Raw genomic sequence first — 22,370 nt, 5'->3', positions numbered from 1 at the left:
GGCTTCTTTTTGTGAGTAGTTTTCTTGAAGCTAGTCTTTGACTTTTTCTTCCGAAGACTTGGTTCAGCGGAACTGATGCAATTGGAAAGTAGAATCTTTCCATCCGTGGAAGTTTCTTGCTTGGAATCTTCCAGCAGTTTCTCCAAGTTCTCTTCCAACTCGTAGAGTGTTTTGGTTCTGATTGTATCGAATTCGGTTTGAATTTGGGTTTCGTCGTTGAGGTTTGAGAATCCAATTTCTTCAAGTTGATCGATGAATTCATCGAATTCACGGTGTTTTGCAGCTTCTGAAACTTCTGGCAGATCTTGGTCAATTGACCGGCTTTTGAAACCGTCTGATCCGTCGGCAATGAAGATCCAGGAGCTGACGCGGAAGGAGGTGCCATTTTCGAGCACCAGATTGTCGTTGAGAGGAGCTATCGAATTCTTCTGACGATCGTTGGTGAGAGGCCCCACGGTGGGCGCCAGCTGTCGGTGTTTTACCGTCGGGTTCTCCGAGGGGTATCCCGAGGAGAGTGGTTATGAGTAGGGACTCGCCGAGATCAAAACGCGATGGTGCAACGAACACAAGGATTTAGACAGGTTCGGGCCGCTGGAGCGTAATACCCTACATCATGTGTGGTGGTTTGTATTCCCTCAGGTATTGTTCCTTTTTTTGGAGGGGTCCCTGTTCGCCCTTATATAATCCAGGAGAACAGGGTTACATGGAAAGTTCTAGTCGAGTTCTGTTAGGATCCCAGTCCGAGGGGTTCGGCTGGTTTCCGAGTACGCCGACTAGTTCTACTCCTACTCGGGTAGATACAAAAGAGGTAGGGCATATCCATGTGCTACTCCCTACTCTAGAATATTCTCTGCCCGTGGGCAGTCCTGCTGCCCCGAGCCTGACACCGTGGCCCATGGCGCCGAGGTAGCTGCCAACGTGTCATGAACTTCAATGTGGCTGCCGACGTGGCCCTATATCTCGGCGCCAAATAACACGGCGCTGACCTCGGCGCCAAGATCTGTGGCGCCGAGCTTGGCGCCGAGGTAGAATATTTATACAGCCCCCACCTTTCTTCCCCGAGCTTCCATCCATTCTTTCACCATCTTCTCTTTAATTTTCTCAACTCCCGCTCACCAAACCATCTCAATCGAGAAATTAGACCTTGGAAACTCTGATTGGAACCGCAGATTTGCAAGAGCAAGGTATCCTCTATCTCCTCCTATATTTTCACGCATGGATTTGGTATACAATAGCTGCATTATTGAAATCATTGTTCGTCATTTGGCGCAGCACACTATAGCGCCAATGTCTTCGTCAGGATCAACCTACATTCCATGGAGCAAGTGTGAAGCCACCATACTCGAAGGAATTGATGTGCCAATGTGCTTCTGCGGTTTGTTGTGCAAGTTCATGCAATCAGAGATTTTAGGAGATGACTACGGCATGAGGTTCTTTATGTGTGAGAACTACGAATATGACCCACCTAAGCGATACGGTAAAGACCGGGCTAAGGTAACACCACAACAAACGCTCTTTTTCTTTGTGACCTAACATTGTGTTGTGATTCTAACTTTTATTGTTCAAAGACTCCTCCGTCTCTTTGTTATTTTGTGCAGTGGTTCGACACCGAGCAGTCGCAGCAGGCAAAGGACTATGTGGAACAACAAGCAAAGTGGGCTGCGGGCAAGAGGAGAAGCGCAAGAAAGATCAAGAAGAGATCCGCAAGAGGATAGAGGAGGCGGATCATAAGGCGGCGGCGGAACATGAAGCTGATAGGGAGAAAAAGCGAGAGAGGGCACGCCATGCGAAAGAATCTGGGCCCGAAGCAATTAGGAAGGCAAATATCGGTGCACTCAGTAGAGTAGTACCATGTAATCCTGTCATTTTACATTCCCTAAGGCATGATAGGTTTATATGCAACAAGAAATTACTTTGTCGCGTGCACATGCCACTGCAGTTAGTTGTTTATGTTTTCTGTTGAGAGCTTGACTCTGTGTGTTGTAACTTGTACCATTAATTTGCAGTGCGAGCCGGGAATCTATGAAACCTTCAAACTTGTCTTTAATATTTTTTGGAGCATTTCAGGTCACTACAATACTGCATACCATAATGAAAAGCGCACATTAAAAAAATAACAGTAAGAATTAAGAACTAAGAAGGTACATTACCCTGGGTGGCCGCCGCGCCGAGCCTAGGCTGCCGCCGCGCCAAGCCGGGCCCAAGGGCGGGGGAGACGACGGCTGGGGGAGGGGGAGGCGCAGGCGGCGCGCCCAGCCGGGCGGGAGGGCGGGGGAGACGAGGGCGGGCGGGGTAGGCGGCGGCGGGAGGGGGACGCAGCGGCGCGATCGATAACGCGGGCGGGGCAGGCGGCGGCGAGAGGACGAGACGGGGCTGACTGAGGACGGCGCTGCTGTTGGTGTCGGTTTTGTGGCGCCGAGCTCGGTGCCGAGATCTGTGGCACCGAGCACGACACCGTGGTCTTTGGTGACGACCCCGGCCATGTCGACAGCCACGCCAGCCGTTGCGTGGAATTGGAGCGCACATCTCGGCGCCATGGGCCAGGACGCCAAGAGGTTAAAGGTCGGCTGTGGCGCCGACCCCAAAGGAATCGTTTTGCCAGGGGTTTATTTGTAAAATTCTTACGCGGCAAAGGCCAAAAAAAGAAAGCGGCCGCACCCCTTCTCTGTTCCCAACTTCCTGCCCCTCCTGTCTCTCCCCCTTTCTCCGCCTCCGCCGCCACCACGGAGGACGCGACGCGGCCCCCCCGTGAATGCCGATGACCGCGGTCTCACAGGAGGAGCTCCCCCAGGAGGCAGGGGCCGCTAACGATGAGATGCAGGAGAGGGAGGGGGTCGACGCCGATGTGCGGCTGTTACCGGACCAGGTGCTGCGGGAGAAGGCCCGGCGCATTCAGGATATGTTTGACAAAGGAACGGCCGGCCGCCTCTCGGACCGCGGCAAGAAGTTGCGCTTGTCGCTCGATGCCATGCACCGGGAGCTCAATCGCCGCCAGGCCCCCCGCGGCGGCGCACGAGCGCCGGTGAGTCCCTTCTCCTCATTCGTTGTCCCTAGTCATCGTGTGCGGGAGTGCGCCAGGTTCGATTTCTTGTTCCTTTGCGCCGAGCTGATGTAAATTGTAAAAGACCCGGGATTCGGGGGAGGTTGGTAGTTCGTCACTTCAAGCTCCTGTTCGACGAAATGCCTGCAAGCCGTGTGCAGTCATCGCAGGAGGGACGCAAATTTGCTATGCAATCTTAGCGGTGTACAGGTGTGGCTGAAAAAAAAAAAGAATCTGACATCACAACTGTATCTTGCTAGAGTATATGATCAATTTGTTGTACTGTATGGTTATGGCTAGCATATATATCGGTAATCATGTCCAGCATAGCTATGCAAAAAGCTAACTTCTGCAATATATTTACGTGGAATTATGGAAGTGGGAATCTGCTGACAAGTGAAATCTGGAACACCGTAACTGTACAATGCAGTAAACATTACGAGTATATTTGCGCACCTGTTATGCCTTATTTTGGGATTCTTTCTTGCAGGGTGGTGATGGATGTGAAAGGATAGTACTATCAAACTGTGCTGAATCATCTGGTATGTTATTGATATCTGGTTTTAGCACTGTTTGGACATTGGAGTTTTAACAGACCATGTTGTATAATCTCACTGTTCATAGGCATGGTTCGTGCTCTAATAGGCAAAATGCAAGACCTATTCTTTCGTGTCTGCTATAGTGTCTTTATATCAATATTTGATGAATGATGATTATGAACTTCAATTTTTTATTTTTTTATTTTACAGTTAGTTCTGTAGCTTACTGTGCCAGTTTTGGTTGTTTATTAGTTTATATGGTTTCTATTAGTTTTGGACTTTAAAATTGTTTCTCATTGTTTTATTTTTGTAACTATCACTTTGTTCTGTTGGTACATAACTAATTTAGGACTGCTTTTTCCATGTGCTTTTCTTTCCTTAAGATATGTAAACTGTTCTTAACCCTTTAAGGCTTTAACTAAAACATGAACCCTGTACTTTCAAACAAACTCACATGAAAATGCAATGGAAGTTTGTATAGTTCAACTGGAATAAGAAAACTGGCATGGATGGCTATCTTATTGCGCTGGACTGCTATCTTGAAGAGTAATTACACATCTTTTAGTTAATTGTCTAATTTTTCTCTTCAACATTTGATAATCATTGTAGATTTTTTCCATGTAGCTGATCAGTTTATAGAAATTTTTAAAAATAGCTTTAAAGTGCCTGAAGTTCAGGTGAACTCAAACCTGTCAAATTGGAAACAACAGTTTTGACTCACTGTTATGGCCATGTTACTAGATACAAGGAAGGCAAGTCATCGCCACCATATGGATCAAGTAGGGAGAAAGCCTGGATCTGGTGTGTGGCTTTATATCTTTTTCGAATCATTTTATCTTTTGCCACCCAAAAGTTCATCCCACTTTGGAGCTCCCTCCATCCCAAAATAAATGCAATTCTACGCAAACCAATACTAGATGTAAAATTACAAAAATACCCCTTGTCTTTTGTGATGAGTGGATGAGGTGTTAGTTGTCTTTTGTGAGAATGTTCCGGAAATTATCTTGTCTTTTATGGTAGGTGGGTCAAAGTTAGTATTTTTTGTGGGACAAATTTTGAACTCTAAAATTGCATTTTGGGACAGAGGAAGTAGGTGGGAAAAAAGTACAGTGAGGAAAATGTAACATTTGTTTCAATGTTACAATTTATCTCCTTTATATGTTTGTTTATCATGGTTCATTTTTCTTCTGTTCTAATTTGTATTTTGTATCCCCTTGCAGGTTTGCATAGTGACCCCAATAGAACTAAACTATCAAAGGCGGATTTCCAGTGTTCATTCGGGATGGATGAAAAGGTGAATATTTTATTCTGTGGTGCTTAAACATCTTTTTCTCTGCAAATGTTCATGTTCTGTACATTAGGCAGATGTCGACATATCTTGTTTGGAAATAACTAGGAGCAGGAATGAGCCTAACGCTTCAGTAGAGAATGAGGGAAAGTTGTGCAAAGAGGAAGATTCTTGTAAACCCTCTTCAGAGCCTACAAATTTATTTATTGAAGAGTTGCATGGGGACACCTCATCCAATACAGAGAAGATATCTTCTTATGATGCATCTAATAACAATGACCGCAATAGGATATGTGAAGCGACTCCTACGCCCACTCGTAAAAGGTCTGTATTTATATGCTTTTTGTGTCAATTTTATACGATTTTTTGTTTTGTTCTGAAATTACATTTCATTAAGTAACACTGCATAGTTGCTTTGTTGCTCATGACGTTGAGTCACCTGATTGCTTAAAGATAATTGCCCAGCTTTCATTATTTTCTTGAAATAATTCTATCCACCATCTCATTCATTCTTCGAAATATTTCTGCATTCATTTTGAATAGTTCCTAGACCACAATCTGTTGGTGTATATTGAGCCCATGTATAGAGGCCCATCCAGAGGCCCATGTATAGGAACTATATATCCCACCCTTCTAGGGTTTGGAGGAATACAATCCATTATTCTCTCCTACACAATCATTTTTCAATCTTCCCTGTATTGTAATGTGAATATTATCGAATTCAGATGGGAAATGAAGTATCGCTAGTCTATAGACAACCAATATTTAATGATTATATGAATTTTATGTTATAACTTGCCATTGTGGGACTGTTGAGCTTGCCCTGCCAAGGCAACAACACATGATAAAATGTACTAATCTGTCATGTGCTGTAAAGGACTGTATATATGGGAGACATGGTGATAGCATGCCTTTTTATGCAGTTTTAACAGTATTGGTTAATGGAAGTGTTGCAGTAAATTTATTTCTACATGACCACATCTCATGCATGCCTTATAAGTGTAATTTAGCTGCTGATTCTATTTCTCATCCTGTGGATTTTGTTGTTGCATTGAGCTATCTAACTGACTTTTGTTAGGAAGGGAGCTGATCCAGCTAACTTTTCAATGCGATTGAGATCAAGAAAGGTTAGTATGGACTTTCGACATTTCTCGCCATCTTGATTCTGTACATTAGTTCTTTTTGTTCAGAAGACTACTATATTTATTTTGCATTTGTCAAATATTTTAGTTCAGAGCACTGTACTATAACTGGCAGATCTGCAAACGTTCTGTTTTTGGAAGCGGATTAGGCAATTGGTTGTGCTTTCCTCTTACGCTGTAGATAACATGGAAATGGTTACTAGATTTTGAATTGTGGTAATGAAATACTTTTCTGTAGATGTTCATGTCATCTTTTCGCTCATGGTCCTGGAACCTTCAACTTCAGTTCCCTGAGTGCTTCTATGCTTCTATATAATCAAAGCCATCATGCTTGTTTCTTCTGTGTTGATGGTATTTAATTTGATCGCCATGGGACAATAAGAAATGCTGATGTACCTTTGTATTAAACATAATAAACCATCGTGTGAGAGCAACATTAATATTACCGACTTCGACGACATAGGTGTTGAGTGCACATTTGATTTTACCCTTTTGTCTAATAGAAATTTCAAGTTTGTACACGTGCTGGTCTCAATATGTTAAATGTTTCATGCGCATAGTAGTGAAGCGCATACTTCAAAAATCTTGAATTCATCCTTTGTTGAGAGAAGAAAACAAAACAATTAGTGGATCGTATATGCAAGTAATGCTCTTGTGGTATGCTTCTCATGTTGATAGCTACCCACTTGTACATATGGTGCACTGCATGCTGTATGTATTTCATTTGTAAAAAGTAAAAATATTCGTTGTGCAGTAACATGAGTACTGTACGCGTTGCACTACACATGCATTGCCAGAATTTGTGCTGCTCCTCAATTCTGAAATATTGCATATTATATATTTTTCCTGAAGCTTTTTTGATGCACTGCATTTCGTGCACTGTAGAATGTTCTATATTTGAATGTGAATCCTCAGAGGAACAGAACACAATGAAGACTAGGGGCATCATTAAATCCAACAAACCTAAATCTCGGAAATCATTCCAGCATTGTTTAGAGCTAATGCGCCATAGCAGCCAGCTAAGCACTTATGTAGTGATTTGCTTCTGCATTTGTACAGTCATCTCAAAGAAAGAGGCATCCCAGCCACATGTGGAAAGTGAAGGGTAGAGACTAGAGAGGGATACCACTGCTGTAGTGCCATGTGAACCTGTGAAACTGCTGTCATGTCAGCTGGCCAAGATGCCTGTTAGGATGCAAATGTCATGTCAATGGAGTACCAGTGCTGCATGCCAAACCCTCTTGGAGAGGACACGTCTACAATCCATTTTAATAGCCTAGTTATTGGGTCATTGCTCATATGAGCGCAAAATCAGCACTATAAATTTTTAACATGTCCATATTTCGAGATAATGTATCAGCAGTCTAAAATATATTTTAGAGATTATAGAAGTTAGAATATGTACTATCTTATATGTCCAATGCTTTACTTTTACCTGTCATTTTATTTCTGCTTTATTATTCTTAAAATGAATCCTGTGGTATCTGTAAATAGAGACCTTCTCATGTGAATGTCCAGACACTGTTACTGTTAGATAATCTTTTTTCTTGCGCTCACTATTATTTATTAGATTACTCTTTCCACAAATTGTGATATGATTTTTGTATTGTGAATTTGAATGTGGTTCAGGAAGAGGTGGTTCTCCTTGATGGAGACACACCCCATCCAGATTCTGCTGAAGGAACATCCAATAACCGGTAAATGATGCAACTAAGTCATTTTGCTCTTTTCAGAATTCTCGTAGTTATGAATGTATCCATCGTACATCAACGGCTGTGAACTATGTGTCGCAAATGCATACTTAGATGATTGGTTGATGTCTTGATGTATCCTCTGTAAGTTATACAATTACTGGTAACTGTTTAGATGAAGCTAGTCATTTTGCTCATGTTAGAATCATCATAATTGAGAATACACCATACATTATGTCATTATTACTGGCCGTGAACTATGTGTTGCCAATGTATACATCATACATCACTGTGCTTACGGTTTTCATAAGTATCTTTTGTAAGTTAATTACTTCTCTGACTAATGCTGGCACCATTTTTTAGGGATGCAAAGAAGCTATACTATCCTTCAAGGTTGGCAGTTTAACTTATAGATTCTTTGACCTTCTTTTGATACATAGTTCATCGCTATTTTATTTTCTGCCTTATCCACAGGGAACACCCGAATTCTGTTGAGATATCTTCTGATGACATCAGATGTCTCCAGCCTGAATCATTGCTGTCCTCACCTATAATGAACTTCTACATTATGTAAGCACTGTTCTCCTTCTACTCAACAAAGTTTTTGTTCTTATATGTTCAAGAACTAATAATGCGGGTAACAAACTCAGTCACTCATATTGAGCTTGAAAGATGTATTCATGAGTTGATACAAGTAGGACTGATTTTTTTAAAAGTTAATTTCACCTTTGGCATATGCAGCAACATGGAACCTATCCTAAATAGTAGTTTAGTTTTGATAACATTGAAAACAGGGAGCTTTGGAACTTATTATGCAACCTTTTTGTGATGATTTATTACACTAGTTCTACTCTGCTGCCTTACAATGTCAACCTGTCAAGCATTTCATAGTGAAGCCTCAAAATAGTCAGCTTATGTTTTTTTAATGAGATGTGGCATAGAAGATAGTTAATGTGTAGTTTATTTCAGAAATGGTATCTAGCTGAAGCCATCAGCTCGTTCTACAAGTTTAATTTTGACATGGCAAAATGGTAATATTATACTCAACTGAAAGATGGTATGCATACTAAAATTACTGAATGCATGTTGGGCTTTACTATGGTTGTAGACATGATTATCAAGTTTCATGATTCATGTAACGACTACAACTATCTGAAGCCACATAATACATTGACAACCAGAACAGAATAGAGTTTTTTTTTAGATTTTATAACATAAAACCGAAATTGCTTGGAGTTTTAATAGAAAATAGTGATGCGGCTCTGTTCAATTATCAAAATTTTATATATATTCTTTCGTCTAATACCTCAACCTTTGAGGCAAACTTAATTATTCATGAGCTAGCCATGTCAAGCATTCATACTTATACATCTTGCTTTTACAATTGTAAAAATGTAATTGCAGTATGTGACTGTCGTACTCAAGTTATTATGTGACCTTTTCAGGTTTAATTTAAGAAAAAAGGGTTCAATGTAACTTTATTCCCTTGAATCAATGCAACATTTTTAACATGCTTTATTTTGTGGTAGTAATTAAACATTTTCATATATGACATCTGATTGTAGTTGGTGATTTTGATACTCTGGGGAATTTACATTTCCATGCTCTGATTTTGCTTGAAGTTTGCAAGTTACATTTTCATGACTTGTTTCATGGCAATCATAACTAGACTTCCTTGTAGGTATCTACAGGGACCAATGTCACCGATTAGTAGACCAAGAAGCGAGTATCACATTTTCAACACATACTTCTTTAGCAAGCTTGAAGCCATGACATCAAAGGTAACTTTTTGTATGAAACTCTTAATGCTTTACTTGCTTGTCAACATTCAAAAAATCTATCTTGGGGTGATTCCTATGTTTGATAGTGTATGAGATGAATGCCTAAAAAGGCAAGATTCTTCTCTAAGACAAATTTATTGCAATTTCGTGTCACTCATGTATCTTTTTGGTCAAATGACCCTTTTTGCTAACTATTTATAAGATTAGACCGGCCAGTAAACATTTTCTAAATCTGACCCTTCGATGTCGCGCCATCTTCGGTGGCGCTGGTCTTTTACATGTCCACGCCACTGTCATTGGCGTGAGGTCCTCTCCGACGTGGTGCACCCTCACCTTTGAAAAGTCCTCTGTGCTTACGTGTGAAACGCTTCGGCAACAACACGCCGGTATGCGAGTCCCCCCGTTATGGAGCCCGCAACAGCACGCCAAGGCGTCTGGCGCGGACCTGACGCGCCGTCGTCGGTGGCGCGGTGTTTCCCGATCTAAAAAATTCCCAGCCTTATCTATTTGTCCGAGCCGAGGTAGTATTAGATTCAGTTCGTCTCCAATCCTAGGACTCTAATCTCCATCTCAATTCCCGATCTGGAAATTATTGGTAGGCCTGTGAATGGTGCCGAGCGGAGTGCTCCTACTTCTAATCCGTGGCTCCATTTGCAAAAGTGAGGTTCTAGGGGCAAACCGAGGCTCGCTGCTGCGTGACCAAGCGGAAACACACACGTACATTAAAGCTGCAAATTTACATAGCGCATGACTTGAGCCAGATTGTTGGAGGGTTTTATGGTCGGGTTGGCTAGGTGGGGCGTTCTAACTTGGTACCAGAGCCGAGGTCCTGGGTTCGATCCCTCCCGGCCACGCATTTCCGCTGCGCGATTTCCCTGGCTGCGTTTGCTGAGACCGAAGTGCTGAGACCGTACAGGTGGCACAGCCCCGCGGCTCGTCCGGCTCGCACGCAGTAGGGGGAATGTTGGACTGAGGATAAAAGCTCCCACCCCTCCCACTATAACACCTGGGTTTTATGGTCGGGTTGGCTAGGTGGGGCGTTCTAACTTGGTACCAGAGCCAGGTCTCGGGTTCGAAACCCACCGGCCACGCATTTCTTCCGCTGCGCGATTTCCCCTACGGGGTTCGCTGAGACCAGCAGCCACAGGCGCGGCGCGGCGCGGCGCGGCTCGCTCGCCGTAGGGGGAATGTTGGTCCAGTGATAAAGCCCCCCCCCCCCCTCTCCCCCACTCTAACACCTGGGTTTTAGGGTCGGAGTGGCTAGAGGGGGTGATCTAAGTCAGATGCATTGTGATCTGTTACTAGCTCATGAGCGCTTCTTAAAGTTACTAGCTCCTGCTCTCCTACAAATCATAGCCTACAAGGCAAATAGAATCACAATTAGTTGTAACCCTCAGTAACTGTGACAACAATGAACAACACCCCCAGCAAACAGGACATCTTAAACTTAAAGTTAGGACACAATAAATCCTTATCTAACTCTGTAATGTTAAATAGGTTCAACCATCAGTCGGTCTCATTGAACCAGGAGAAACAATGGAAGTTGCTGATATTTCTGCAAAGGGCAGATCGCCAAATGAGGATATATCATGAAGGGAAAAAGATAAGCAACAAATATAGACTAATCAATGGAAGTCTTTCTAGAAAGACTGAAGCTGATATTTCTGCAAAGGGCAGATCGCCGAGAGCAGCTTTCCTTCTGCGGTCTGGGCCACCCAAGCATGCACCAACAATGCAGGGCAACATAGAAATCAAGCTGGGATTCTTGGGCTGGACCGCTGGACTGCTGGCAGTGCTAAACATTTCACAGGTTTAATGAATTTCTCGTGAACCTAATTAACCAAATCATTCTACCAATGACTGGCTATAATCAAGACTATAAGCAAATCATTTACCAACCGAATCAGGGGAAGCATGCATATACTGTTGGCTTGGCACTGTGAAATCAAGGATTAACAGCGAGAGGGGACGGGGTGGATTGATTTCGTATATCAAACAAATTAACAGCGAGAGGGGACGGAGTGGAGGAGCAATGCACGGGGGAAGAAGCTTACCACCGTTGCGTCATGAGAGAAGAGGCGGCGGAACCCAGCGGCGGCGGCGGCTACGGCGGACGCGGAAGGGAGGGGAAAAATGACGACCCAAGATCTTGAATGCGAAGGGTGGCAGGTGGCCTAAGCCCTGAGGTCTGCGCCAAACACCTTGGCGTGGTGTTGTGGGCTCAGTAACGGGGGGACGCGCCGAAACGTTTCGACAGTCACGTAAGCATGAGGACTTTTCAAAGAGGAGGGTGTGCCACGTCAGAAAGGACTCCACGCCAATGACGGTGGCGTGGGCATGTTGAAGGCTAGCGCCATCAAAGATAGCGCGACACCGAAGGGTTAGATTTAGAAAAAGTTTATCGGCCGGTCTAATTTTGTAAATAGTCAGCAAAAAGGGTCATTTGACCAAAAAAATACCTCATGTGACTAGAGGAAGGTTAATGTTACATTAGGTGGTTAATGGGCTGGATGGGCCAGAGCCTGCTGGATAGGCCTGGTGGATGCTGCTAGGTGTTGGCTGGCAGCAGTTGATTTGTGGCTGGTAGCACTAGGTTACCTGAGCAAAGAGGAGGCTATTAATGTTATTATTGAGTTGCATGCACCGACCAGTTAAACCCAAAAGCTTAAGCTGATGGGGAAAGGCGGACAATTCACTTATACTCCAACACTCCCCCTCACGTGCAGGCTCCCCCAGGCCGCAAACGTGGAATATTGGAGTGGGCAGCAATTTATTTATTAAATTGTGCCAGCCAGGATTCGAGCTCGAGACTTCTGGCTTTGATACCATATTGAGTTGCATGCACCGACTAGTTCAACCCAAAAGCTTAAGCTGATGGGGAAAGGCGGACAATTCACTTATACTCCAACAGTTATAGGTGGGCAATGGGCTGAATGAGCCTGTAACTATATTTGTGGCCTATAATAGTTCATTGACCTGGATTTGTTGGGGTGGCCCTTTGACCCATGTTTCCAGACACCTGCACCCATGTCCCTCAACCCTGATCCGTGGTCCACTGTGATTTCTGATGATGTGGACAGAAACTTATCTTGCCCAATTCTGGCCCTGCTCACCATCTTGTTGTCACCGCCTCGCCGTCCCACTGCTGATCAGCCTTCCTGATGCCGCACTCCAGTCCTGTAGCTGCATTCACTTTGAGCATTCATCAGCCTGATAGGGAAGGAGAGATATTTTGTTGAAAATTTATGGCACTCTGAACCAGAAGTGGCACTTCTTCTTGAATGGAATAATCAGAGTTTTTGGGTTTATGATGCCTAAATAGATTATTTTTAATTTCCACACAAACATACTTCCTCCGATCCCAAATGTAAGTACATTTAGGTTTGGTCTAAATCAAACCTTTTTTTATCTTTGACTATTAACATCGAAATTTTCATATGAATTGACAACTTAACATGGGATTGCTAGATTCATTATAGTAAATATTTTCATAATAAATTACTATTTTCATTTAACATAATATATTTCTTTTTTTTTGGGAGTACATAATATGTTTCTGTAGACTTTGCTAGCCAAATTGTCATATTGGAGACATGTCGATGTCCTAATGGACTAATATTTCCAATGAGAGGGAGTAGCAGTTAAGTCCACTTATATTTCCAAGGTGTATAGCTAGTTCCCAAAATACATGTCACTTTTCAGGGAGGGTGTTCACATTAAACTGTGGTTTAGGAAATACATGTGACACTAGATAAATTTTTCATGTGATATTCTGGGAACAATTCATTTATATTTGTCTCATGAGAAAAACAAAATTTGATGCATGTACAAACATATCTTAAATCATATGTATATGTTAATTTTGGTTGACTTTTGTTTCTTAATTTGAAGGAGGACAAGACCACTTATTTTTTGAAGTTGAGAAGATGGTGGAAGGGTGTAGATATATTTGAAAAGGCATATATGTTGTTGCCTGTGCATGCAGAGTAAGTAATTTAGTTTTCTTTTGCTTAGGGGCATAGTTATGTTTTGCTTGATATAATTGAAATCAGCATTTCTTCCACTAGGTGCTCCAATTATAATTTTAGAGAAAACCAGACTGCCTGCTTTACCAGGAAAAAGAAAAGCTGGAAGCTCCTTGTCTGGTGGGTTGGGTGGGTTGATACAGCAACTAACCTTGCTTTTGAAATGCCATGAAGCAGTCTAACTGGCTGGTCTTCCAGTAAATTCAAATTAATCATAAAATTGTCAGTAACACAACTACGTGTGCGTTAACTAAACAGCATGGCACATTCAAACAAATTATATTTACTCCACAGAGCCAGAGTTTGTGCAGCTTTCCCAAGAGTAAAATGCATGGGCAGTCCTACTTGTCCTGTCGTGTCATCTAGTCCTACTCTTAAAGCGCACATCCAGGTCCCTAAATTATTTAAGTGGGTCACTTGAGGTCCAAATCACCCTAATCAGCAAATGGTTACATGTGGCACTCTATTGAGGAGCCTAAGATGTCCTCATGCTATACTAAATGCCAGTATTTGCATGCCACATATATATATTTGTGCGGATTAGAGTGATTTGGACCTCATATGGCACACTAACTAGTTTACGGACCCAGATATGCATTTTAGAAGCTTAGGGACCTTAATGACACCATGGGACAAGTTTAAGGACCGCTGGTGTATCAATACTTTAATCATTTGAAAACCTATGTCATAACTACAGCTTGTTTGGATTTGGGATAATGAACTAGTGATATTTGAAAACCTATGTCATAACCACAACTTAATTTGAATTGGAACTGGGATAATGAACTGGCGTTATTTTGAGTTTTTCTACATTGTGGGGGAAAGATTATCTTGGCTTTCAGATCATATATATTAACCTCCATTACCACTACATAGCTATTGACTAAGATGTTCCTGAAATCCTAATTATTGTAGATTCTCTCCAATGTCTACTTGGTCATGTTTTCGGGACTTCATTGTACCGGCGACCACCATGTTCAGGCTAATGATGACAGATTTATGTAGGAATGAGCAAAATATTATAAAACTTAATTAATTTGTGTAGCTCATCTATTCAAGAAGAAATGATGTAGCTAATCTTTGAATTTCGTCAAACTCATATAACCTAATAAACTGAATTTAAGTAGTCATAGTTTTTGCCTACATTTTGAGATTTTGTAGATATCATGTACATTCATAATATTAAAGTTAAGAAACAAAAGTATTTTCATTCTGCAGGCTTTGTGTTGACTAGTTTATTATGCAGACAACGCAGTTAATATATACTCCCTCTGATTCCAAATATAGACTCATTTATTTCTCACAATTGACTAAAATACTCCCTCCGTTTCACTATATTTGTACATGGGCTTTGGGCTTGGGAGAAACCTTTCCATAGTAAGGATATCAAGGGTTTAATTTTTGTAATTTTTTACCAGTTGAAATATCAAATGCTCTGATAGAACAGTAATGGTTGTATCATGATATTTATAGGGACATGAATGGTCTCATCGGTTATTTCCTACCTATATTATAGTAACCTAATACTTAAAATATTTTGTTAAAAATGCTAAACTTTTATGGTTTCAATTTGTCAGAACACATTGGAGTCTCGTAATTATATGCATGCCAACAAAAGAAGACCAAGCAGGTCCCATCATACTTCATTTGGATTCTCTGAAGTTTCATAGTAGCAGATTGATTTTCAGTGTTGTTAGCAGGTAGCAACCTTGAAGACTTTGTTTAGTTGTATTTGACTAGTATTCACTTTGCACGTGTCTTGCTTTACCCTTTATTTGTACAAATACGAGTGTGATGATTTTGGTGTTATCTTTGAAATACTGATTTCCAGAATATAGGCACTATTGTCATTAACTTCACTTGTATAGGTGTGAAGAAATTCATGCTTTTTTACATATGTTTGTTTTTTTTTCATTCTATTTGACATGTTTGTTTTCAGATTCCTTAAGGAAGAATGGAACTACCTGAATGAAAATGTTTCATCAGCAGAATGTCCCTTACGAGAAACCGTGTGGAAGAACTTTCCTCGTAAAATTGAAAAGAAAACAATTGAGGTGATCCCTTGTTCCCTTTGAAATGTTTGTTTTGTCAAGGAATACTGGAGGGGAGGTCCTTGAAAAGCATTACTGCAGTACGTGTGCTAGAGGCTCAAGCTGATAAAATGTGTGTATTCTGTAGCAGTTTGCAATGTTTTATGCATCTCTAGGTTGTTATTTAGACATGGGGATGGTTGTCTATGGAATGTCTGAATAGTATGGCTATCCTCGTGTTTTCCACCACCTATCCTCACCAAATCCACTTTTAGTTTGAGTAGTGGGTGTTCGAGAACTCCTATGTATTCTGACATACATACACAAAATACAGAAATGGATGGATATAGAATGTACAAAACACAAGCACGGGTATAGAAGGTGTTTCTAGACATTTCTCTTGAGAAAAATGCATTGGATCCACTTTCCATGCTCAAAGTTTAATATTTCCACATCCTTTTAGTTTAGATATAACCTTTTAATGTGGGTATTTGCTGCCTACTTCATTGGGATTTATCATTTCACAATGTCTTTTTCTGGAAATCAGAGGATAGCTCATACAGTATTTGCAGTCTCTGCCTGGTGGTGTGGAAGGGGTTGATAGTTGTAATATCCTAATATACCATTAATTCAGCATACATAACGACACAAATTATCTACAGTAGTACCTATTTAGTACAGTGTTTACAAATGGTGCGGTTGAACAAACATTGTTTCAGAAAGGATAGATTGCATGGAATAGGAGATCATTTTTTTATGACAGGAATAGTAGATTATTGATGAGGATGTAGGGTGTAGGCAAGGAAATATTGGATAGGGTTTATAGAAACAGAACCACCAGAGAGATCCTTGCCTATCTCTGATCAGTCGTGGGCTCGTGGCCTAATGGCCGGCAAAGATGTGCTGCCTGGGCCTAACCACATACATATCACAATTAGTTTCAAAGCGAAGCAATTACCATCCATATTGCTGAAACCTGTGAAATCATATTCTTACTGCCTTGAGAATTTCTTTTGTATAAGACTGGTTCAGGATGAACAGCTGAAATTCTATACTGCAGTTGATCCACACAATTGAGTAAATGCCTGAACACATCATGTGTGAAATTGCACCAAGTTACAAACTACAATTAGGTATTTTAGTTGCCATGGTCATTATAATGTTCGTCGTCAAAATTAACATCAGAATATCCTTCCAAATGGATATCATCACATTTTCTTTGTACAAATTCAGACCCTCACACCCTCACCTTTTGTTGCCAGGTGCCGCAGCAGCAAAATGATTATGATTGTGGCCTGTTTGTGCTGTACTATATGCAGCGGTTTATTCAGGAGGTGCCTAAAAGGCTTCAGAAGAAAGATCTTTCTATGGTAAGTCACGACTTTATTACTGTCTCATTTTATTTTCGGATAGCATTCTGACCTGCCCATGGAATGTGACTCGCTTCTTTCTTCACTCCTATATGTTAGTTTGGCAAACGGTGGTTTCGGCCTGAAGAGCCATCTCAGCTTAGAGATGAAATCCGCCATTTACTCCAGAAGTGCAGGGAAGCCGATCCTAAGAGCTATGCAACTGAGTTGTTTGGGGAAGCTGAACCCAAGAATGATGTGACCGAGCCACTAACGTCAGAGCACCTGCAAGAGACAGTTGATGCTGCCACAGCAAAAGACCATGCTTTGATTGAAATTGAAGAAACTTGCAGTTGCGACTGATGCTCCCGGAACAGGCTAACCGACTGCTGACTCTAGATTTTCCTGGGATAGATCGCCCCTGTGAACATTTTAGGCATATGTGCTGTGTGAGGAGGAAACTTGAGGGTGCTTGTATATAATCCTGTACTAATAGTGTCCAGAAAATGCCTTGTGTATTGTGTATAGTTCATTACAAAAAAAATGGAGGCATAGTTGCCCAGTGCCTCATGAACCGCGCACACCTGTTGCCAGTGTCTTCTCACATCTGTTGCTGACCACATGATGTGTGTGTGCAGTGGCAAATCTTGCCAACGGCTTCCTGACCGCACCTCGCAATTGTGTATTTAAACATCCGGATTTTGATTCATACGTCTCTGATGGGGTTTGCAGGTGGCCGACAGGCGGCTTTAGGAATTCAATTACCCTTTTATAATTGATATCATATAACAAAGGAATGTACAACTTGAGCTAACAAACGGAATGCAACCACTAAATCTCAATTGAAAAAGGAAGGAATTGAATGTAACAATCTCTTTTCTGTATGTTGAGTGTTCCACAAGCTGGATTCAGCACCAAAGGCCGTCAAGTTTCGCACGCTCTTCTGTAAACAACCTTCTGAGTCTCGTTGCTGCCACTGGTGCATCCAAGAGAACCCCAGAGCTTGTCGCCGGCATGTTCGATTCGTTGATCTTCTCTATTTGAGTTCATTGTCAAATTCACGTCAAAAATGAGCTGCTCCTGTGGATTGTACCTGAACATCCTGTGAGCAGGATTCTAGTGTTGCTTCATTTGCCGCAGTGACGCGGTTGGACTTCAGGACCTTTGCATAGCAGTCATCTCTCCTTTGCTTCAGCTTTTCTACTCTTTCTCGCAGATCTTTGATGTAGGTCGTCGCTTGTGCCAGTTGTGTGGGAAGGTCTGAAGAGCCCTGGTGGCACAAACATAGGTTAACATACAATTTTCATGCTCGAAAAAAAATTGTATATGTAAAGGAGCAAATAATCTTCATCTGCTTTTCTTTTGAGACGCTTGCTTTTGCCCAAATGAAAAAGGACAAATTAAGCACCTTTGACTCCGTACTATGTTTGCTGCAACATTTTAATCTCGAAGATTCATGCCCTAAAAAAAATCTTCATTTACTCTCTCTTGTTAAAACAAATACTGCTTTTGGACAATCAAACATTTTAGCTTCTACTTGTATATATATGAATGCTTTACTCGGCACATGAAAAGGTTTATGTTCCCTTGTAAGAAGAAGAAGAATATCAATAAATTTTTAAAATTTTGTTTATGACAAAAGTTATTTATCAATATTGGTGTATGCCTGAGAGTGGCTGCAAAAATGAAGATTACTATTCCCTCTATCCACAAATATAAGTATTTCTAGCGTTCATAATTTTCCCACAAGTGTAAGCCTTTCTTGCATAATATGTTCCCCCACCATTAATTTAATCTTGATGATTGGTTAGCTTAATGGGCAGGCGTACTTATCATTTTTGTAGTATTAGCATAGTCATTTCCCATCCTCCTTAATCTGTTCTAAAACTCCTAGAAATGCTTATGAAGTAGACTTATGTTTTCTATTTTTCCTGAAGATTTGCAGAGTTTTTCATAGCCACAGATCACTTCAGGTTCTGAAACTCTCCTAGCAATTTTGTGCAGTATTTGTTCATTTGGGGTTTAAAAATCCTAATGATTGAATTGGGATTTTGGATCTACTATATAGTTGTAGAAAATCCCATCATAAGCTTTCCAATTTGGTAAGGAGAGCTCCAGTTATGACTGTTTTAGTATCGCTAATCTGCAAGGTCTCTCAGATTGTTAGATTAAGGTTCCACCAAACAAATAGTCCATCTTGATGATTTTTCCTCCAGTTTGTGATCAGTATAAAGTTGTCAATTTTGAAGTTGTAAGTCATACATAACAATATGAGAAATTTTAGGCATCAGGATTAAAAGATAGAAAAAGAAAAGCAACAGTGTTACTGTCATGAATTGTAGCGCATCATAGTTGCTTCAACAATGGGTTCGGCAAAAGAATTCATTATTCTTGTTTTGTTGGTACTTAGATTTGCTCATGATCTGGTGGGGGTGCCTAGTTAGCTCTTTTGCTTGAATGTCAGTGAAGGCAAGTGAACACAGGGTTATGGTCTACAGGCTTTAATTTTATTACTTGAATTAACTTCACTCATATTAGTACCTCACACCAAAACTTTTGGTGTTTGCCAGAATATGGAGGTTGTAAGTCATACATAACAATATGAGAATATATCACCGGATGTTTTCTGGCAATCACCAAAAGTTTTGCCCAAACTTTATTTAAGAATGGGAAATAAGTTTTCTTAATGCTGATTTTTTTTAACGTATTTTCTAAATGCTGATTCATGTATACATGTGGACATTGAAAACATGATATAAAAGCGAGCATGATTCTCGTGATCCAACTCTTTGTGTGCAATGAGGCCTGAGAGCATGAGAGCGTGACTCCACCTAAAAGATTTTCCAGTTTAGAAATGATTGATTAATTAGAGGGAATTGGGTTCGGATTAAGTCCCATTCGAGTTATAATCCTCCTCAATTTTCTTGAGAAGGGATTAACCAAACCAAGATGTGATCTATTGGGCCACTAGTCGATGTGATCTATTGGGCGTACAGTACACCCGGCCCGTTCCGACCGGGACACATGAAATCTACATGTCGATCTGGATTAATAATTCTGGAGAGTGTGTGTCTGTGTGCGAATCTGGCAAGAGAACGACACGCTGGCCCCCGGGCCAAGATGCATGGATCGACAGATCGATTTCGTTCTCCGATCCGTGTGCGTGGGAAACACGGAGATGGAGCCGCGCTTGCAACGCCACGCGGAACACACACCAGCAGGGACATGCGCTTGCACGTACGGTTGCATGCCCTTCGATAGAGGCACACACACGCTTTTCACGTCTCCTGCGCGTACGCACGGTTGCATTCGTGCGTCGTGCTTCTCCAACCTCCACACACACACACGTACAAACACAGTGCATACACTAGCTAGGGAGCGAGAGGGACGTCGCTGTGGATGTGTGTCTCACGCAGCACTACTTGTGTTCTCTAGCTAGCTACAAGGGTGGGTACACCCTATATTTCTTAATTAGCTTCCTGGTCCAACGAACACCATATATATTGTTCTGCAAGAGATGGGCCTCTATCAGATACAAGGGTGGGTACACTGGTGGTGAAGGGATAGAGAGGAGCTAGGGGGATTATTGGCGCCCTGTTTGAATAACTAGCACCTGATGACACCATACCCTCAAAGGTACAAGTAGGCCGAGTCTCTCTGCAGTACTGCAGAGGAACCATTTCGCACGGGTCAAAACTAGGTAGAACTCGTGAGATATATGTAAATATACATGCTAGATTAACATGAAAAGGTTCATGTTCAGTTAATTACTATTTATCATGGCTTCTAGTGTGTGTGTATATACTCATGTGCTATTCTACATCTTAGTTGTAGCAGTTTATTCTACACTGATAGCTAAACTGAACATAATTACTAATAAACAAATTTTTAGTAGTTCACTAACCGGCGAACTATTACTGAACATTATATGTGTGAACGAGGCAAAACAACGAGATAAATATCCATGAAAAAAAGCCAAACAGATGGGATATCGGAGTTAACATGGACCAATTTTCTGGGTATGACAAATTAAACAATGCCAGTCGTGCTGCATGCTAAGCTAATCCCAATTCCAAAGTGTATATACGCGAAGCGACCGTACTCTTAACTATTTTCAACCAGGCAAACCAAAAAAGTGCTTTGTACAAGCTAGAGCTAGCAACAATAATGGAGATTCAGACAAACTTAGCATCGATCTGATGCAATTGTATTAGATCAGTTTAGGATCGGGCTAAATTTCAACAAAAAGAAATGGATAGTATTAGAGAGGTTTTTGCAATTCTGGCGGCGTACGTATAGAATGTGTATGTAGTACCTGCTGTGAATCGTTGAGCTTATAGTCTTGTGGAACGAGGGACATGAGCTTGGAGCACAAATCTTCCATCTCCGTGCATCGTGGCCCCTTCATCGGCTCCTTTGCGTCGAACGCCATTGTTCTTCCTCCATCGCCGCCTCCCCTCCTCTTCATCCTGCTTGATGATCCTCCCCTCTCGCTCGCTCGCTTTATCTCTGCCTGTCTATCATGGGGGAGTGCCATGCGTCTGATTCTTTATAGAGTTAATGTGTCAATCTGGCGTTTGCACATAATGAATGAGTGCCCATGCGTCCACTTGTGCAGCTAGCTAGCTAGGTGTTATGGCGATGGGGACGCGACTGTCTCTCTGTCGTCTATAGTGATTTTGTGCTGAACATCAAAGGGTAAAAAGAAATTTTCCCCTCCCTCCTTTTGTAAAGAGTTGCTCCATAGATGTTTTGCATTTGGATAGCACCCTTAAAACAGAATCTGGACCAAATAGAACTGACTGTTGCAGTCCTTAAATCTCATTTCAACCGTTTCTCGAGCATTATGTCATTATTCATGTATTTTATTTTAAACTAATAAGTTACACGAGTTTTGATGAGTTGTAACCGCAAGAATATAAGAGATCAAAATGGGTGAAAACCTAGGCTAGCTAGCTTGCCACCTTGTCTTCAAAACCGTGCCATTGATCCACACGCGGAGAAAACACACTTAGTCTCTCCATCCCACAATCTTAGCATTTAAAGCACTCAAATTTCTTCCCACAATGTAAGCTTTTGTATAGTCTTATGTGCCCCACACATTGGATTCCCCAACCTCCCATGGTAAGCCATTCGGCGTTGAGAAAAATCTCCAATCTCTCGTCTCGTCTCCTTCCCCAGCCGCACGCCGGCCCCCCTGCAAATCTCCGACCCCTCCACCGCTAGTGTCAGACCCCCTCCGCTGGTCCCCAATCGCCACCACCTCTCCACCCTAGCCACTCCATCATCGGCCTCCTCCCTCCCCATGGTAGGGACGAGTGAAGGAGAGCGCAGGCACCAACGATCGAGCTAAGCACCACTGTACTAGCAGCAAGATTTTGAGCGGCGGCGAAGCCAAGCTTTGGAGCGTGATAGAGGGGAGGTTATGACGCAGCGATGTATCCTACTATGTAGGCGTTGACGTGGCTCCCTGACGAGGACGCAG

The 22,370-nt window shown here is 41.9% G+C and overlaps 2 protein-coding genes across 3 annotated transcripts; one reads left to right on the top strand and one right to left on the bottom strand.

The window, feature by feature from the left end:
* Window positions 1-2,635: 2,635 nt before the first annotated feature.
* On the top strand, window positions 2,636-17,478 carry LOC120703206 (ubiquitin-like-specific protease 1D). 2 transcript variants are annotated; one of them, XM_039987217.1, is made up of 15 exons: window positions 2,636-3,022; window positions 3,531-3,582; window positions 4,321-4,380; window positions 4,800-4,873; window positions 4,941-5,191; window positions 5,946-5,994; window positions 7,639-7,706; window positions 8,064-8,093; window positions 8,175-8,270; window positions 9,382-9,481; window positions 13,373-13,467; window positions 15,084-15,206; window positions 15,446-15,560; window positions 16,799-16,906; window positions 17,006-17,478. In XM_039987217.1, the coding sequence occupies exons 1-15, from the start codon at window positions 2,753-2,755 to the stop codon at window positions 17,246-17,248; spliced, it is 1,734 nt and encodes a 577-aa protein (XP_039843151.1). In that variant the 5' UTR covers window positions 2,636-2,752; the 3' UTR covers window positions 17,249-17,478. The 2 variants fall into 2 exon arrangements, with proteins under 2 accessions (XP_039843151.1, XP_039843152.1); XM_039987218.1 differs by lacking the exon at window positions 4,321-4,380.
* A 136-nt stretch (window positions 17,479-17,614) lies between these two features.
* On the bottom strand, window positions 17,615-21,491 carry LOC120703207. The gene is made up of 2 exons (XM_039987219.1): window positions 21,201-21,491; window positions 17,615-18,155 (listed from the first exon to the last, which is right to left on the bottom strand). The coding sequence occupies exons 1-2, from the start codon at window positions 21,420-21,422 to the stop codon at window positions 17,949-17,951; spliced, it is 429 nt and encodes a 142-aa protein (XP_039843153.1). The 5' UTR covers window positions 21,423-21,491; the 3' UTR covers window positions 17,615-17,948.
* Between the last annotated feature and the right edge of the window lie 879 nt (window positions 21,492-22,370).

Source organism: Panicum virgatum, chromosome 4K, assembly GCF_016808335.1.
Source record: "Panicum virgatum strain AP13 chromosome 4K, P.virgatum_v5, whole genome shotgun sequence".
Taxonomy (NCBI): Eukaryota; Viridiplantae; Streptophyta; class Magnoliopsida; order Poales; family Poaceae; genus Panicum; species Panicum virgatum.
Note: the sequence above shows the minus strand (reverse complement) of the source record. Positions and strands in the feature narration are given on the sequence as shown.

What these genes read in the sequence shown, in the direction of transcription:
- LOC120703206 (XM_039987217.1), top strand. Translation starts at nt 2,753, where the DNA reads ATGCCGATGACCGCGGTCTCACAGGAGGAGCTCCCCCAGGAGGCAGGG. An exon ending in AAACTGTGCTGAATCATCTG is followed by an intron (nt 3,583 to 4,320) that starts GTATGTTATTGA and finishes CCATGTTACTAG; the next exon opens with ATACAAGGAAGGCAAGTCAT. An exon ending in AGAAGAAAGATCTTTCTATG is followed by an intron (nt 16,907 to 17,005) that starts GTAAGTCACGAC and finishes CCTATATGTTAG; the next exon opens with TTTGGCAAACGGTGGTTTCG.
- LOC120703207 (XM_039987219.1), bottom strand. Translation starts at nt 21,422, where the DNA reads ATGGCACTCCCCCATGATAGACAGGCAGAGATAAAGCGAGCGAGCGAG. An exon ending in AGCTCAACGATTCACAGCAG is followed by an intron (nt 18,156 to 21,200) that starts GTACTACATACA and finishes TTGTGCCACCAG; the next exon opens with GGCTCTTCAGACCTTCCCAC.